We start from the raw sequence: 19,833 nt of genomic DNA on the forward strand, positions 1-19,833 counted from the left end.
TTTTATTATTTCAAAAGGATGCTGCCTGAGTGCCTGGGAACTGAGCAAAGCAAAGCTTAAAACATTTTAAAAGCATTTTTAATTAAAAAAAAATATTTTTAAAAGAAGCTAATGACTCCCATCTCCCAGTAGAATCTGTAAGAATGGAATAAGTTGTCCCACCTAGTAAGAAAAGTACCTCTTTGCTCATTTTTTTTTCAGTTGTTTGTATGGCATCATGAGAGAATGTATGGAATAAGAATTTCCTGCTGATACAGTGCCTTCCAAAGTTGAAATATGGATACCTTGGAGCATTGCTTTTCAAACTGGTAAGATTTTTATTGTACACGTTGGAGTCTATGATCCTCATGTAAGGTTTACTGGTTTATACCAGAACTAAGATACCTTACCATTTATAAATACCTTTTCATTGTATGACTGGCAATATTTTTTTTTTTTTATGTTTGGAGAAAGTTCCTATATGATCTGGAGAATTTTTCATATTAAAGCAAGATAAGTATTTTGCAAGATAAGTATTTACTTGCCTTGGATATTTTATTTATTTATTTTATTTATTTATTGATTGGCTTTTAATATACCGACATTCGTGGGACCATCATGTCGGTTTACAATGTAACAGAAAGGAGGAAAATACATAAAACCATGGGGGAGGGAAGAGGGAGCAGTTAGAAAAGGAGAGACTAGGAAAGGATGGAAACGTAGGCAGGGAAGGAAAAGAACCAGTGACTGATAGGGAGCCACCGAAATTGATTTTTATAGTTTTCTTTGTTTAAATTTATTTTGTCATTTTTGGACACTGATTTTCACATAATATTCACATTATCCATTTTATGTATATATAAAAAAAAAAGCCACTGATGGTATATGATTAGATAAAATGGGGCTTTGGAAGTCAAGTCTGCTTTTGCTGCTGTAAACTCAATGTCTATGATACCATTTCTTTAACTAATATTTTTGTACACACTTATTTCTGTTCATGTTCTCTTTTTCCTATCCACACTGTATTTCTGTATATATTCTCTTTTTGATTCTTTGGACACAGCAGTATCATTTATATTTTAAAATAATCCCTTTTACTGCACAAGCCCCTTTTTCATTCTGTTATTCACAATTGTCCATTCACTGTTGCCCTACTCTCTTTTTTTTTGGTTAAAGTTTTTCTCCGAGTCTCCACTTCGCCTTCACTTCTTTTTATTTTCTCTGACCAAGAAGTAAAATATGATTGGTCAGTAATATTTAGCTTTTTAACTAGAAAGTTGTGATGTCCATATTCAGCTGCTGTCCAGCTAGGAAAATTGGCTGGATAAACTTATCCAGCTATCTGGGTTACTGTCTAAGCACTTATCGCGTGCATTGGGGCCTAACACACGCGATAAGGCCTTTTCGTGGTGGTAACATAAAAATTAGGGGGCAGAGTTAGGGAGGAGTTGGCAGCGGCACTGCTGCCGGCGATGTTTCGAACATTATCGCCGGCAGTAGCGCGGGGAATAGCACCACCTTTTACGGTGGCACTATGCCTGCGATACCCTGCAGCTGGCTGCACCGCCGTGGTACATTCGGCTGCGGGCTATCACCCACGCCCTTTAGCTCAGGCTTCATCATTCCACATGGAATGATGAATCCTGGCCTTAGCTGGGATATTCAGTGGTACAGAAACACTGCTGAATATACTCAGCTATCTTAAAATTAGCTAGATAAGTTTATCTAGGAAACTTTAGGACTGATCTCTGGCTGTCCTAAAGTTATCCAGCACCTTAGCTTACTTGAAAATTGAAGTTATCCATCTAACTTAGCTGGAAATTGGTGCTCCATCCCAGAATGCCTGACATACGGGCCAATACAGTACAGTGCGCTCTATTGGGCGCACGTTTTCGATGCACTAGCTTTACTCCTTATTCAGTAAGGGGCCAAATGCGTGTCCAACCCCCCGAACCTAATAGCGCCCGCAACATGCAAATGCATGTTGATGGCCCTATTAGATATTCCCGCGCGATTCAGAAAACAAAATGTGCAGCCAAGCCACACATTTTGCTTTCAGAAATTAGCACCTACCCAAATGTAGGCGCTAATTTCTTCGAGCACCGGGAAAGTGCACAGAAAAGCAGTAAAAACTGCTTTTCTGTGCACCCTCCGACTTAATATCATGGCAATATTAAGTTGGAGGTCCAGAAAGTTTCCAAAAGTAAAAAAAAAAATAAAAAAAATTTGAAGTCGGCCCGCGGCTGCGGGTTGAAAACCGGATGCTCAATTTTGCTGGTGTCCAGTTTCCGAGCCCATGGCTGTCAGCGGGCTCGAGAACCGACGCCGGCAAAATTGAGCATCGGCTGTCAAAGCTGTTGACAGCCGCCGCTCTGGTCCAAAAGGAGGAACTAGGGATGCGCTAGTGTCCGTAGCACCTCCTTTTGACTGTTTTTACTGCCGGGCCTAATTTGAATAGTGAATCGCGCGCACAGGAGAGTGGCTCTCCCGCGGACTTTACTGTAGCGGCCTGATAGCCAGATAAGTTTTTAGCTGGATAACAAGTTATCCAGCTATGTCAGGATTGGTCAGTCTGGCAGGATTTTTAAATCCTGGCCTTTGGCTAAGTGTCAGACTTAACTGGACAAGCACACTGAATATGGACCTCTGTGAGCCTTACAGTGTAAATAAAAGATTTTTAAAGTTATTTAGTTTTACAATACAACCATTATGTCTACCTGAAATTTGATTGATGTTTTTATTTATTCAGAAAAGGAGAGCTTGTTAAAGAAATTATGAGAAATCATTTAAAACAGCAGTACCAACAAATTATGTTTTAAGTATTTCAGCAACAGTTAAAACAAGGAAGATCATGGATCCCCTCTTTTTTTCATCTGTTTTATATCTAATTCCTCAGGCGATATTAGTTGTTGTTTTTTAATGCTCAGATGGGCAAGCTTCTCCTACTCAGCCATTACCATCATTAACAAATCTAATTTAGGGCACTTGCGTGTTAATGATTTCCAGAATCCCCGTGCAGTCACCCCTCTGACATACATAAAAAAGCATGACTTAAGAACAGACTCTCAGAGGAGGCTTTAAGATGACAGGGCCACAGGCATAATAAAAAATAAAAATATATGAAACAGAACATATTAGGCCAAGAAAGAAAAAGAACCTAGCAATAAGGCCAACATAGGACGCTGAGTACAGAAATAAAACACATAAAAGTAGTACTGCTGCATAAAAATGATTTCCTCATCTGGTGGACAGAACTACCTGATTAACTTAGCACTCTGTTTTCAATAGCAATTAAAGATATATTGCTTATTAATGTGTATTGCTTGCATATTATCTAGGACATGAATAGCTAAGAGGAAAGAGAGGGTTTAGTACCACTGCTTCTGATATGAAAATCATGCCACCCCCTAAAAGGGTTAAAAAGTAGAGCAGATGTAACATCCATAACAATCTGGCCACAAACTATTCACTGTTGTGTCACTTGTGCAGAGTTCCAGAAATGACTTGTTAAGAAAATGACTTACTGCACAAATCACTGCATGAGTCATGCCATGGCATTCATAATACACATGTCCTCAATTGTTTCCACTGCGCTGCGTTAAATGCACCAGAGGTCTAGCTCCCCTGCCCCACCCTCAGATTACTACTCTTTGGTTGGAAAGGAAACTTTATTTTGCTGGTTTTGGTTTACAGGACCGCTGGTGGACAATCAGTCTGTCAGGCAGGAAGGTACGTCCACAAATATCACATGGAACAAGCTGGCTCTGAGCACTCTGCCAGGCAGCCTCATTTACAGCATCAATATCATAGGAACCTTTGGCTGGAAAAAATAAATAAATAATTAAAATAAGGTACATGTTTTATTCTTTGCAACTGTATTCTACTCTTCGTCATAATTTCTGGGAATAACTGTTCATTGCCCTATTAACCCAATCATATTTTGAAGACTTTGTAGAATATTTTGAATTAATTACAATACAAATATGGCCTTTGTGTTTTGGATAAGGCTATAACTTTTTTTAGTATAATTTCCAATTACTTAACATGCAATTTTTAGTTTTGTTTTTTTTTCAAATTGCTACTATTCAGTAACTGGTAAATTTTAAAAGAAATGCATGTGCACCCATAAATGTGCGTATTGCAATGCAAACAAAGATATGCTTCATTTTGTAAAGTATGCAGGTAGCATTTAAAATACCCAATGGCATGTGTATGCCAACAGCCTTTACATGTGTATCTTAAGGAGTTAGCGAGAGAGTCAATCTGAGGGGCACTTGAATTGAGGTGGGTTTTTGGGAGGTGAGTTGGGGCTATGGGGGGTGGTAGTGTTAAAGACACATTCAGAACTATTCATTGTAAAATTGACATCACTAAAGAATTTTAGTCTTTATAAGCAATGAAAAGTCTAATGAGGAGTTGATTTGTACACTGCAATCTCTGCTAGCTGCATTATACAGATCAACTCCTTTTCATTGCTTATAAAGACTAAATTCTTTAGTGGTACGTATATAGAGAGTATCAGACTGACTTTATACAGAGTCTCTCTCTCACTCTCTCTCTCTGTCCTTATGAGGATCAGTAACATATGCGTATGGCCTTTGCAAAATTCATGGTTATATGTGTCAATCTTGGCCTGCCTCCTTAATCTGAACGCGTGTTCTTCCCAGCTTTTTAAAATTTGTGTATGTGACTGATTTTGCGCTAGCAGCACTTTAAAAATCTACCTCTAAGGTAGTAATTTTAAAACAAGCAAGGGTGCCCATATGCAGGAATCTTATATCAGCCATGTGTAATAATAGCCAGCACAAAACTACACCTAGTGGACTGAGAGCCAGCACACGTCAGCACACAGTGACGTAAACCCTGGGAAAACAAAAGTTAACTCGGACTTATTCTCTGGAAATGACCACAAGAGGCTCCTGCCCATAGTAAGAGCACGCACACATGCTAAAATTTATTAATTGGCTATAAGGTAATGGGTGGGCAAACCTAGACACCTGTTAATTGGATGAAGGTAACCCTATAAAAAGCACTGTCCGCTTGTTAGATCACTGTGTAGGTTTGAGTATATGACCCTTGCTTGAATGGCTCGCTACTCCTGGAGAACTTTAATTACTTCTCCATTAATAAACTCCTTGCTTTTATGACTCTAGAGCTGGTCTTTATTGGTCCTCTTAGCCAGGGGGTTTTGCATATTTTGCACATGCAAGTACATATTCATGTTATAAATACACCTAGCATGCATATATGTGCTCCTAATTTTAAACATTTACACAAGCATCTGCTAATCACGCATTTTTCCTTAGTTATTGTCGACTTCTATATACATATGTGAGGTAATTTTAAAACATGCAAGCATGAAAAAAATGACTAGTTTAACCAGTTTGTCCACCAGTTCATCAAGACTCCCAGATTTTTTAGCTTGCACTCCCCACAGTTTATCCAGACACCTCATTGAGTCCTTATTATAAAATCTGGCGTACATGTGCACGCCGGGTAGCGCGTGCACATGTACGCCCGTGCGCACCTTTTAAAATCTACCCCTTAGTTATCTGTCTGAGGTTGAATATCACTACCTAGCCGGATAACATATCTGGCTAAGTAGCACTGCCCTGATCCACCCATTGTTCACCCACAACTTGTCTGGCTAACTAGGTAGCCGAATAAATGACTTATCCGGTTGTCTAGCATTTGAATATCGACCTCGCTGTATTTTTCTAAGATTTTTTGCCCCAGTTTGTTCCTCATTCTGACTTTACCAACTCTTGAGGTTTTTCATAACGAAGTTGGGGAAAGCACTCTTCTCTTCTGACCCACCAGTGCCAAAAATGGGAACTGGCCGACCTCATATGGTGTGCTGTCTTGCAATGTACTTCCTCCTACCCCAACGTCTGTAGTAAAACCTTGGAAGGGATAAGTAGGTAAGGGGGAGAGGATGTGGGATGGTGGAGAAAAGGATCAAGGCCATGGTTCTTTGTATTTGCACAGTGATGTGACTCTGCTGCCCCTAGGCACTGTTGGTGCTGTGGTGACCCCCTTTCTTCCCAAGTCAAGGGACAGTAGAGCAGAAGATTTAAAGCAATAGCCTTCTTTGCGCTGCTTATCTGCTACAAGGTCACTTCCTCCCCTCATGTCCCTGAATGATAGGAGGAGAGCGGCTGGATTAGGGAGCAGACTGGTTTTACCTAGCTCCTTTCTGTATAAACTGGCCTCACCCTTCTCCTCCCGTTCCTTGCGCAGGACGAGAGGAGGGGGCTGAATAGAGAGTAGAGCAGTTTTTCTTTGCTTTGTCCTTTCTAGCTCACTTCTCCTTCTCCTGTTCTCTGTGCTGGGAGGGACGGGGCTGAAGTGAGATTCAGTACAGTTGGAGGCAGAAAATCTTTGGCTGGCCTGCTGCCCCCCAGACGTTTGCTACTTTAGACACAGGCCTGGTGTGCCCATTGGCAAATCCAGGCCTATTTGTGCAGTCTGAGGGTGGGGAGAGGATTAGAGTAAAAAGGACCTTGCTTTTCCTATGGGGGGAGGTATGAATGCATAGAATCAAAGCACCCATTGGGGTTGGCATTAGTAAGAAGTAACTCTTGTGCCAATTTGTAACATGTCTTGCAGATGTGCTTGCATTTACTTAGCCAAAACAAGGAAAGTCTGCAAGCTTCAGAAACAATAAAAAACAGAGAACATCATAAAAAATAAACTCTTTTTTGACTCAGTTAAAAAATATTCATAACAAAATATTTATACTTTTTCCTTTTCTCTCATTCCTTTGTCCTCATTTATCTGTTTTAGTCATATGCTAAAAATAATCAGAGCCCAAGTAGCTAGGCAAACAAAAATAGGCAATGGAAACTTGTATAAATATCCTCTACCTCTCTTTGACTGAACCTTTTTTTTTAAATTTTTTTTTTTAGCTCAAACATTATATTACACAAAAGGAAAAAAAGAGAAACACAACAAGAACAATAAACCATAAAACCAACAAGGTGACACAGTACAGCAATATACAGTCTCCAGGGTAACATTAGAAACATATCAATAGATAGGAGCCCAAACTCTTTGTGTCCAGACTAGTCATCCAGTCTTCTCAGCTGTGGCTACCTTGTATTTATTTATGCAACTGAGACATTACAGTCCACCACATATTCATATGTAACACAGTATTGCCCTTCCATTGGAGCATAATCAAATGCAGGGCATCGAATAGTAAAATATCTAACAATATATATTCTTAGTGGGACAATGACCCCAATAAACCTATTGATTTCCAAACTATAACTCAAAAGGTCAGATCTTCCTGAATAGGAAGAAAGGGATATATAGAGGATCAGAGAATGCCTATAACGTCGAACAATAGAATAACAGATGTGAAAGGTACCTCTTTCCAACTTACAGGAACAGCATTTATCATCACCCTGACTTCTCAACTTTCCATCTTTAATTGGGGTGCAAACTGCATGATGAGCTATGAAAAACATGGACTGAGTAAAAGAGGCAGACATAGAGGCAGACATAGATTTGTCCCAACAAAAGGACCACTGCTTCTCTTCTAATTCCGTTGAAATCTGCTTTTCCCACACCTTCTCTGTTCTCAAACATCGTCTACCGGATCCTCTCTTCATCAGTTTATAAAAACTTGCCGTTTGTATAGGAGAGGCTAAAACTACACCATATAATTGATGCAATTTAGACTACTCCACCAAGACAAGTAAGGGCACACTACTAAAAGTAATACAATAACTTAGTTGTAGCCATCTATGATGCTGATGAGCAGGAATATTAAACACATATCGTAAATAGTCAGACACCAGTCCTCTGTGTCTCCACCGCTTGATCAAGAACCCATGTACCATGATCTTGACAGCTATACCAATTAAGAATGGATTTATTAATTTTAAAAAGTGCATTAAACCAAATAGGCATATCCTTGTATGCTTGAGCAACATCTCGCATCCTACTTCCAAAAACACAAAAGCAGATGCAATGGCCTTTAAAACCAAATAAGCAAGCACTCAAGCATTTCAGCAACACTATCTCTGACAAAAAAACTAAAGGGATTAGAGTAACCAAAACTTTCTCTGAGGACGGTCAAACCAGTAACTCCCCATCCTCAGTGTCCTGCAACCACCTAGCCCCTTGTCTCAAACTAAATTCTACATGATAAGCCATCAAGTCTGGGAAATTCACACCTCCAATATCTCTTGGAAGTTTCAACTTGTAAAGAGTGATCCTTAGAAATTTGTTCTTCCATAAAAAATTAATCAACCTCCTTTCGAGCACACAGTAAACTACCCTGTCCAAAGGGAGTGGGAGCATGCTGTTGCGCTTGGAGGTGGACCCTTGTCCTGGAGCAGTGTAGAACGGCTCCCTGGTAGGAACCAGGAAGCACCTGCCCCCAGGGGGCGGAGCACAGGAGGAGACAGAGGCTAGGATGAGCTTCACCACTGGAAGCCCGAGGTCCCCCCAGGTGGAGCCCATAGGGACCCGGGCCGCTTGGACTTAGGTGGGCCTCGCAGGGTCTCCCAGAGAGGTAGTAGAGAGGTGTGCCCATGAGCAGCAAGGGAGCATGGTCGGTCACTAGGCTGTAGGTCTGGAGAACCAAGGAAGGCCAGTTCAGTGTAGGCGATAACAAGGCAAGGGACAAAGCCAGAATCAGGAGATGCGGCCAATGGCAGCCGGGGTCAGGTTCCAAGGATCAGTCTGAGGAGTAGTCAACGAAGCAGGGGTCAGGTTCCAGAGATCAGATGAGATCACAAGGCAGCCAGAGTTCAAGATCCAGGCTGCGAGCAGAATGGTCAAGGAGCAGGCCGAGGTCAGTACCAGAGAGACAGTCCGAGGGTACTACCTGGGGAGACAGGACAGACAGATGCTGGAATAGATGGATGCTGGAACAGGAGGATGCTGGAACAGTAGAAGGCTGGAACAAGGCTGGAACAAGACTGTGAACGCAGAGGCTAACTAGTACACTTACAGTGCCGACCCAATTGCCAAAGCAAGGAAGTGCAGGCAGGAACTTCCTTATATCTTACCTTCAATCAGGGCGTACTGTGGAGCTAGGACCCGCCCCTGGTCCTATAAGAGGCCAGGCGGTCCACGCGCACACGCGTAGGGGCGTGGCCAACACCACTGAGGACGCCGAACTCTGGCGAGAGGCCTGGTACACAGTGGAAGGCCTGGTGACCGCCGCCGCGGGATGCAGAGGCCTGGAGGAGCTCGTGGCTGCCGCTGAGGAGGCCTACCCATCACCTGCAGAGGAGCTAGCGAGGTGAGCAGGCCCATGCACAGGCCGGGCTCGCACGGAGCGTGCAACACATGCTAATGATAGAATTCACTTTAGGATAATGAAAAATTTGATCGCCTCCAAATGCCCCCACCAGGATAAATATAAAGAATACCGCTTAGAAACCAATTCCATCACAATAGTCTGCAAATAGGATACATTCCAGTTTATAGTTTTAAAAATAGTCTGCCCTAACCAAACACCCAGTTACTGAACACCAGTGGCTGCCTACCAAAATGGGTATGCCTCATCACCAGAAGGAATAGTCACTTTCAATAAAGGCAGTACTTCAGACTTGTCCCAATTGACTTTATATCTTGATATCTTGGAAAACTGACCAAGAACATCCAACAGCCTAGGGATAGAAATTACCTCCAGAAAAGTCATGATATCTGCTTAGATAACTAATTTACACTCCATTTGATCACAATGCGCTCCCAGCAATCCAAGATCATGCATAATGGCCAAGGTCAATGGTTCCAGAGCTATATCAAGTAAAAGAGGCAAAAGTGGGCAACCCTGGTTAGTCCTTCTATAAAAAGGAAACAAATCAGATAGATTATTGACATAGGGTGGTGCGCGAACAAAAGTATGCTGGATTTTATAAGATATGCACGTAGCCGCGCGTATCTTATAAAATCCGGGGTCGGCGCACACAAGGGGGTGCACATTTGTGCAACTTGCGCGTGCCGAGCCCGGCGAACGCTGCCTGTTCCCTCCAAGGCCGCTCCGAAATAAGAGCGGCCTCGGAGGGAACTTTCTTTCCACCCCCCCCCGCACCTTCTCCTCCCTTCCCCTACCTAACCCACCACCCCACCCCCCCCCCGGCCCTATCTAAACCCCCTTACCTTTGTTGGCAGATTTACGCCTGCTAAAAGCAGGCATAAATCTGCGCGCGCCAGCGGGCTGCTGGCGCGCCATCACCCAACCCAGGAGCTGGTCCGGAGGCCTCGACCACTCCCCTGGGCCGGCACTACGCCCCCCGGTCCTGCCCCGAACCACCCCCTGACCCCGGACACGCCCCGGACACGCCAGCGCGCGCATCCCAGGGCTGTGCTCGCGCTGGCGGCCTATGCAAAATAGGCGCGCCGGCGTGAGTGCCCTGCGCGCGTAAATCCGGCCGGATTTACGCGCGCAGGGCTTTTAAAATCCGGCCCATATAGTCTAGCCATCAATGCAGTATATAACATTCTTACCATATATACAAATGATACACCAAAACCAAATCATTCTCGGGTCGATACTGTAACGTGCAGTTGAAGATTTTCCATCTGTAACGTGCTGGGAGAGCACAATTCGGACACGTAAGGTGATCCAGCGATACAGTCTCCAGTTTCACGCGTCCTTAGCGCTTCTTAAAACAGACGCATAACCCTTTCCGCACGCAGCATGTATATGATATGTAAATGAACGAATTAGCTGTATAATGAAGGAATTAGCTATTCCCCTCCGATACTGTGACGCGCGCTCAGATTATCTCCTTTGTAACCCGCTATTTTGCCGCGTCCTTAACCTGTTAGTTTACTGCCTACCCGCTACGTGGTGTTAGTGTGGTGTTCGAAAATTAAAACGGGAATAAAATGTAAAAAATGGGGGTAAAACCTTAAAGTGTAAAAAACATTGCAGCGTAAGTTGTTTATATATATGTATAAATACCTGTCACTTTCCGAATCCCCCAGGCGTGCGGTCATCGAGGCGGCGGCGGGAGCCGGCGGGCGGATGGGCGCCCGTTCATCCAGGTGGCGGCGGGAGCTGGCGAGCGGGTGGGCGCGCGTTGGATCCAGGCGGCGGTGGGAGCCGGCGGGCGCGTGTTCGATCCAGGCCGCGGCCGGGTGGGCGTGCATTCATCCAAGCAGAGGGAGCCGGCGGCGAAAGCGGCCACCGGCTCCCTCTGCCTGGATGAATGCACGGCCCCCGCCGGCAGTGAATGAATGCCCGTGCGATTTCGGCGCTCAAGGCCCCGACCGGTCTCCGGTGCAGCCCCAGTCCTGTCCCCTCCTCCCGAAGCAAAAAAAAAAAAACCCGAAAAAGTAGCAAGGCTCGGGCCTGCTACGGTAGACCCTTCTCCCTTCTCCTCTCCTCCCGATTTCGGCGCTCAAGGCGGCCAGGTGGGCGTGCATTCATCCAGGCAGAGGGAGCTGGCGGCGAAAGCGGCCTCTGGCTCCCTCTGCCTGGATGAATGCACGGCCCCCGCCAGCAGTGAATGAATGCCCGTGCGATTTCGGCGCTCAAGGCAGTCACATGCCGTGACGTCAAGCGTCGTGACGTCATGCCTTGAGCGCCGAAATCGCACGGGCATTCATTCACTGCCGGCGGGGGCCATGCATTCATCCAGGCAGAGGGAGCTGGAGGCCGCTTTCGCCGCCGGCTCCCTCTGCCTGGATGAATGCACACCCACCCGGCCGCCTTGAGCGCCGAAATCGGGAGGAGAGGAGAAGGGAGAAGGGACTACCGTAGCAGGCCCGAGCCTTGCTACTTTTTCGTTTTTTTTTTTGCTTCGGGAGGAGGGGACAGGACTGGGGCTGCACCGGAGACCGGACGGGGCCAGGGCAGGTAAGCGGGGGCTGGGGGAAAGTTAGCTGAGCATCGGGGAACATGACTGTCCACTTCCTAGTACCTGTCATTTCAAATGTCATTTGAAATGACAGATACCAGCGTGGCCGTGAAGCGTTAGGCCCGCGAACCCAGGATACTGTATAGGCGCTCTATACAGTAAAATGGGTTGCGCGGGCATAACGCTTGCCTAAGGCTTCGCAGTCGCGGCATGCATTTGCATGCAATTAGAAGAGAATATCGAGCGGTAGGTGAAGAGAACTGTGCGTGCGGGGAACGAGGGTGCGCCTGACACTGCCGCACTGTTTCTACCGCGGCCTTAGCGTATCGATCTGTCTATAAGCAAAAATAAATTCTCCCATTCTACTCTATCAAATGCTTTTTCCACATTTAAAGAAAGTGCCACCATGGGAGTTAATTCATCCAATATGACCAACAAAATATCACAAAACATCCTGGAGTTGTTGAGGCCATGTGACTAGGTATAAACCCATTTTAATCCACATGTATTATCATATGCAACACCTTGCTCAACCTATGGGAAAGGACCTTGGCATATATCTTACAATCAATGTTGTTGAGTGATATGGGTCTATAATTTTGTACCACTAACTGATTCTTGCCAGGTTTTTCCAAAACAACTATTTTAACTTCTAAAAAAGAAGCACCTGCAACACCATCCTGTAAAAAACAGCAAAAAAGTTGTTGAAGCGTAGGAATTAAAAGAGAAGCAAATCTTTGATAAAACTCAGCCATAGAACCTTTGGGACCTGGAGCCTTTTTGTTTGGTAATGATTGTATTGCCAACAAAATCTCTTTTTCTGAAATGTTCTTATCCAAAAAGTCCTTGTCCACCTCTGAAAGAGAAGGATGATGCATGTGATGCAAAAATCTCTCCACAGCATCCCTTGAAAAATCAAATTTCTGAAGAATAAAGAGAAGAATAATAGCCCCTAAAGCTTTGTAAAATCTCCTGATCCTGACATATGGTCCTATGAAGAGAAGAGACAGCTTTAATCCTCGCTCTAGCTTTCCTTTCTCTCAACTATTGGGCCAAAACATGTCCCGCTCTGCTATTTCCAACATTATATTTAACCCTCTGTGAGGCTAATAGACACCTAACTTGCTGACTCAAAAGGGAATTATAATTAAATTGTAACTTCTGGAAAGGTAGTAACAAAGTCTGGCCCCAGCTCCTAATATGCTGCATCTCGGTCTGCTTAATCTCATTGTCTAGTGAGTCCAATTTTAAATGCCTCTCCTTAGCCTTCCTGGCAGAATAATTAATAATGACTCCCTTCCTGACTGCCTTAAAGGCATCCCACCAAGTGGTTGGAGAAGTGTCTTCTCTTTTATTAAACTGAAAATATTCCTCACACTCACTTGTCAACAAAGTGACAAATTAGAGTCCTGACCAAACCTTTTTAAAAACATGAAAGAGTAAATAAAGTCTTTACGTCATACATATCCGTGCTTGCTTTTGTTGTTCTTGATTCATTGCTTACCTGTTATACTTCTGACTTCTGGTTTTTTAGGTTCAGGTCTTCGTAAATTCCTGGGCAGTTGGTCATTCTCAATATGCCATTTTTTCAAACACTGGGGTTCATGGATATCAATGGACTTTGTCCCAAACTCACGGCCACAGATATAGCAGACAATGGTTTGTGGTCTTCTCACTATTGGTGGCTGAACATAAAAAAAAAAAAAAAATTCTCATGGATTATTTTTAATAAAAGAATGTGAAACTCTAATGATTCTTATATAAAGTAAAGGAAAGTTAACATTCATACAGAAGAGGAATCTGTTGATTTGCTATAACATTTACTGCTGCATATCACTAAAAATTGCATCACCAGTTCCAACCAAATCATGCAGGTCAGGTTCGTTCAAATATTAATGTTCATCTCCAGTGATTTTCTCTTCATAGAGAAAAGAATATGTTGATACAGTCATTTTGTTCATTTTTTTTGTTTTGTTTTGTATATTTAGTAATGATTTATGCTAGATACAATATTACGCAGAATAATTATTTCTATATAATAAAACTTGATTTTTATCTGTCTGTTACATACCAGTAGAGTGTGATGTAATAAAGTCTCTCACCAACTGATTCGTTTTTGAAATGGTTGCTAAACAACCAGGCAACCACACTGCCAGCAAGTGGCTCAATGCCCCAGAGGTCAATATTCAAACTAAACATTTAAATGGCTAACTTGTGAGTTAGATGGCTATCTTAGATAGCATGAAGTTAGATGGACAACTTGTGAGGTAGATGGCTATCTTAGATAGCATGGAGTTAGATGGACAACTTGTGAGGTAGATGGCTATCTTAGATAGCATGGAGTTAGATGGACAACTTGTGAGGTAGATGGATAACTTGCCATTTAGGTGAATAATTTGTGAGTTATCCATCTAAATGGCTTTGAATATTGACCTCCCAGTGTTTTTTCTCTGAGTTGTTGAAAGGTGTTTCACATGCATATCTACACAAACATAAATATATTATGTATACACACACAAACATACATATATACATAAACACTCACATTCAAGGGAATTCAGGCTGGGGGTGGCTGAGATTAAGGCTTGGGGGGTATTGTGGACACCAAGGGAAAGGACTGAAGCTTAGGGGGTATTGTTGATCCATTCTGCTGAGAGAAGACCATGAGCTGATGAAGGGGAAGACTGATGGGAGTGGGAGGCAAAACTGATGACAAGATGGTGCCCCCTCCTTTTATAATGACTTCAAGCTTTATGCTCCTGACTTGTTGATGGGATTGGATACCAACATCCCCCTGGTGACATCTTCAATCATGTTGGTAAAGAAGCTCCTCCTTTTCTTCCTCCTGACTAAATCTCCTACATGCACATCCTCAGAAGGGTTTTCAAATCCCCTTCTGGCTCGAAGGTCTTCACCATTCTCCACCCCTGCCGCCATCTTGCCTCCATTCAGTTCTATGGGACCTCTGCTCTCATAGTGCAAAGAATAACACACTCACACAAAACTGCAAACTTCTCCAAATTTTCTCCAAAACCTACACACTGCCTCTATGCACCTTGTTCTGGGTGCCAATTTTATGTAGCCCATGCTTGGAGTACATAAAATAATGGCAAGGATTTCTTTATTTGTTAAGGGTAATCCCTTTCAAATTAGTTTATTGGGTCCTTAGAGTAGGGCAAGCAGGTGGTTAAGTGGACCTGTATGAAGACAGCTGGAGTGCTAACCATACTCTCTTCTCTGACTGGAAAAGGAGAGCACGCCTCATCTCTCCTCCATGAGCTCTAGCCCCATGCTTCCTATTAGTGCTAGGTAAAATAAAGAGTAGGAGACGCCACTTTCAAATTTCAAGCAATTAACTTTATTTCTGGGTGAACCAGCCAGCAACTACAATGATTGGCATAGTGTAAAACAATATATGCTGAATATCTAAGAATTCATGGGCATATATCAGTCAGAATCATCTCTTATTCACACATAGATTGCACTTATTGAAGCTTATGGGGGCAGCCTCCCATCCTTTTCCAGGAAATCATTTGGATGTTCCCCCCAATTACCTATCTGGAACATACCAATTATGTTCCCTCCCAATTACCTCATTCCCCAAATCTTCTACCGAGGAATTAGGTTCACTCAATTGAATCACCTCAGATATATCCTATAAAAATTCACATCTAATAGAACAGTGCAATTTCCATTTTCAGAAATTCTTACAACTGCTTGGCCTATGACATCCTACTCCACTTCCATACATCTCCAGTCCCATTACAGGTGGGCTCTTCTCAGCATATCCTATGCCATGGACCACTTGGAGCACTTCTCATTTCAGGCTTACCCAGACTCTTCTCCTGGCCTTGTTCCGTAAGTGAAAGAACAGCTGCCACTTCACCTGGCTTCAGTCAGTTCCCTGGGAAGAGGAAGAAACCTCACCATTTCATGGCCTTGGGCCTCTCCCCTTGAGAGGAAGAGCCCATACAAGGTCCCACTCCCACTGGGAGGGTCCCTGGACCCACCAGCCTGCAGGCTGGCTGCTCCAGGCAGCTACTTCCTGGAGGTTCTTTTCACACACCCCACCCAGAGAAGAACAGGAACCAAAAGGGCCAAGCCTGCCATAAACTTCCCACTTTTATACCTCCCACTAATCCTTGGTCACCCAATCAGAAAAACCCACATATTTAAGAGAACACACACTCTTTTCCGCAGATCCCATTATCACACCAACAGCTATTGCTCGTTCTCTAAAAATGCCATCCAGTGGTCATTTTGAAGTACTACAACAGAAAGCAAGTAAAACAGTCACCAACAAAGTCAGACATGATAATTGGCTGATCTCTCCACCCAGAACATTTTGTGCTCTTAGAACCAAAAGAGAGGGTCAATTTTGGGGGTCTTCCCACACTTTGTTTTGTAATATGCTCTGAGACTATATTTAGTCTTTTTTATTTATTTCATTTGTTGGGGCTAGGTAAATTGTAAAACTAAATGTAGGACTGACTAGGTCCCTCTATACTACAAAAGGTGGAACATTCCAGTGATAGAAAGTTCAAGGGGAGTAATGGTTACTTAAGAGTGAAAAGAAGTCCATCCTTTAAAGGATGGTTCGGATGAAGAGAGTATAAAGGGTGAATCAGGCAAATCAATGGAGGGAGTTTTTAGGAACTCACTCCAAATAAATGGATGTTACTAGTGGTGTACTGCAGGTCTTGGTCCTTGGACCAGTTCTTTTCAATATTTTCATAAGTGATATTGTGGAAGGACTATTGGGAAAGGTTGTTTTTTGTGGAAAATGGCATAATCTGCAACAGGATAGAAACCCAGGAAGGTGAGGAAGTCATGAGGAGGGGGCTAGTGAAACTTGAGGAATGGTCTAGAGTCTGGCAGCTAAGATTTAAGGCTAAAAAATGCAGTGTCATGTATTTGGGCTGCAAAAACTCAAGGTAGTGGTACAGCCTAGGAGGTGAAAACTTTTTTATGCATGAAACAAGAACAGACCTAGGAAGGATCATATCTGATGATCTCAAGGTTTCCATGTAGATAGATAAGGTATCAGCAACAATCAGAAAGATACTTGGGTACATAGGGAGAGGAATATTCTAAAGAATATAGACAGGATGGAGTCAATCCAGAGGATGACAACTAAAATGATCAGTTATCTTTGCTGTAAAGTATATGGCACAGACTTAAAAATCTAAACATGCATACCCTAGAAGAAGGATGAGATGAGGAGATATAATAGACATGTAAATACCTCAGAGGTATCAATGGACAGAAGGTGGGTATCTTTCCATGGAAAGGAAACTCTAGAACAAAAGGTCATGGGATGAGGGTGAAAAGGAGGTAGACTGAAGAGTAATCTAAGGAAGTATTTCTTTACAGAAAGGGTTGTAGATACATGAAATAATCTTCTCGTGGAAGCATGGGGCAAGCACTGGGGATCTCTGAAAAGTGGTAAGGATTGAATAGCTGACCAATTATATGGATGGGCAGACTAGATAAGCAGTATGGTCTTTTTCTGCCATCATATTTCTGTTTCTATGAGTCGTTGACATCTAAGGTAGCTGATGAGAGTCATCCATACTCTGTGGCTCTTGCTGGGGTCCTGGAAGGGAAAGGATGATTACTTACCCTTTCAAGTAACACTAAAATAAGGGGATAGACAATCCATGCAACTAACAACCAGCAGATTTAAAACAAATCGTAGAAAGTTCTTTTTCACTCAACATACAATCAAATTGTGGAATCTTTTGCCAGAGGACATAGCATAGCAGAGTTTAAAAGAAGTTTTGATGAGTTTCTGGAGGAAAAGTATATAAAACATTTGTAACCCACTTTTGGGGCATATAAAATGATAAGAGTGTCTGATACCTGTCTGGGAGCTAAGGACCAGTCTCTAATGAGTGATCAAGCAGATAATGTAGTAGACCTGGCACAAAGGCAAGAGCTGTATGTCTCAAGCTCTATAGGGAAAATTCCATTTCTTTCCCATCTGTGACCTCTCTGACTGCACCCTAAACGTCTTCCAAGACACCTCTCTCAAACCCACACCTTGAGATAAATAAGAGTTTAACTCAAAAGGTATCTTCAACAAAACAAAACATTTATTTTCTGGAGCTTCCAGCAGTCAAAGATGAACACTAAAAAACCATAATCAAACCTATATTTAAAAACTTGGCTCTGACTCCAAAATAGTCAACAACTATCATCCAGTCTCCAGCCTGCAATTCCTATTGCAGGCTGGAGACTTTTCCAGGGGAAAAGTAGTCTATTTCCAACTCCTCGACTTCCTTGAAGAGCTTAACATCCTCCATTCTTATCAATCTGGATTCAGGAAAGGCCACAAAACAGAATTTGTCCTATTAGCCATAACCAACAGTATCCACATGAATGCAGAATCTTTTAACTCAGGCAAAGAACCACCTGAGGTAAAAGATTTCAAAATATCCCTGTCAAGTGATAAGCAGATGGTTAATACTACAAAAAACATAATTTGAAATGTCTGTATGCTAATTCCAGACATCTAAAACGTAATATGGGAGAGTTAGAATGTATAGCACTGAATGAAGAGGTAGACATAATTGTTATCTCAGAGACCTGGTGAAAGGAAGATAACCAATGGAACACTGCTATTCCAGTGTACAAATTATATTGCAATGAAAAGGTGGATCAATCTTGATAAGGGATGGCACTTTATGTTAGGGATTTCAAAGGGTCCAACAGGATAAAGATCCTGCAGGAGTCTAAATTCACAGTAGAACCCAGAAATAAAGGTTAACAACAAAAACAAAATATATACATATAATGTTATTCCTTTTTATTGGTCTCTAAGAGTTAGGCTGCTGGACCACAATGAATACCCAACTTAAAGAACAACCTTATATATGAGAAAATCAATGTATATCCAAATGAGTCAAAATTTCTCACTCAAAAATAAGACTTAATAAGACAGATACATTAAATGATAAATCCTGTAACCTTCATATATGCACCTCGGTTCCCTTGTATATATCGGGTAACCTCTGTGGAGCTATGAACGTCATAACAGCGGCATTCTACAACATGTCAATGGAAGACATTTCTCAGTCACCACTTTCAAGTTAAGTACATTACTAACTTGTTTATAGCTGTATTCATATAACAGCTATTACAAAGACTTTAGATCCTCAAGCAACCGATGATTAAATCGAAAGCACGGTGAAGCATTCATAGCTCCACAGCTCCAACCGATGATTAAATCGAAAGCACGGTGAAGCATTCATAGCTCCACCCGATACATACAAGGGAACCGAGGTGCATATATGAAGGTTGCAGGATTTATCATTTAATGTATCTGTCTTAATACGTCTTATTTTTGAGTGAGAAATTTTGACTCATTTGGACCACAATGAATGACAGTAGACCATCCCTTCTGCACCCTGGCACAAGAACTCTGAAATAAGGCTGAGCCCAGCTGGCTTCTTCCATCTAGCCGGCACAGGTACTCAATAGTGAGGCCGGATTCAGCAGGCTTCTTTCATCTAGCTGGCACAGGTACTCTCTAGAGAGGATGGGCCCAGCAGACTTCTTCCATCTAAGACTCTGTAGAGGGGCCTGCTGAGGATTGTTGGTAAAACTCTTTTTATTTGGCATTCAAAGCCACCGCCTTTGGTCCTTTATGACCCCCTTGCCACAATGTGACTTGCTACTTGGTGGAGGCAAGTTTTTTGGGAGCCTACCCCTCAGGCATCTGTCAGCCCGGGGACTGCTGTGGGTGTGGACGCCAGGGATGCTGGAGAAGACTCAGATACCTGCTCAGGTATCCTTTGAAGGATCTGCATCAGCATGTTGGTCATACTTGGTGTTTGGGTATTAGCCAGGTTCTTGTGGCCTGGTTTGGCCTCTGTTGGAAACAGGATGCTGGGCTTGATAGACCCTTGGTCTGACCCAGCATGGCAATTTCTTATGTTCTTATGTTCTTATACTATTGACTGTTGTGGTCAGTATTGTCTCATTTTGCGTGCTTGCGACAGTCTGATCTTGTAGGATCTGATTC

General features: G+C 42.9%; 1 protein-coding gene across 2 annotated transcripts in view; it reads right to left on the reverse strand.

Moving 5' to 3' along the window:
* Positions 1–2,475: 2,475 nt before the first annotated feature.
* The window catches only part of LOC115100925 (zinc finger protein 474-like), a 134,989-nt gene continuing 117,631 nt past the window's right edge, over positions 2,476–19,833 (reverse strand). For both annotated transcript variants that reach the window (XM_029620034.1, XM_029620023.1), the window contains exons 6-7: positions 13,312–13,492; positions 2,476–3,799 (exon numbers count right to left, since the gene is read on the reverse strand). In XM_029620034.1, coding sequence (XP_029475894.1) covers positions 3,648–3,799; positions 13,312–13,492 — 333 coding nt within the window. In that variant the 3' untranslated portion in view covers positions 2,476–3,647. The remainder of the gene's footprint in view (positions 3,800–13,311; positions 13,493–19,833) is intronic.

The sequence above is a fragment of the Rhinatrema bivittatum genome, chromosome 1 (genome assembly GCF_901001135.1).
Source record: "Rhinatrema bivittatum chromosome 1, aRhiBiv1.1, whole genome shotgun sequence".
Lineage (NCBI taxonomy): Eukaryota > Metazoa > Chordata > Amphibia > Gymnophiona > Rhinatrematidae > Rhinatrema > Rhinatrema bivittatum.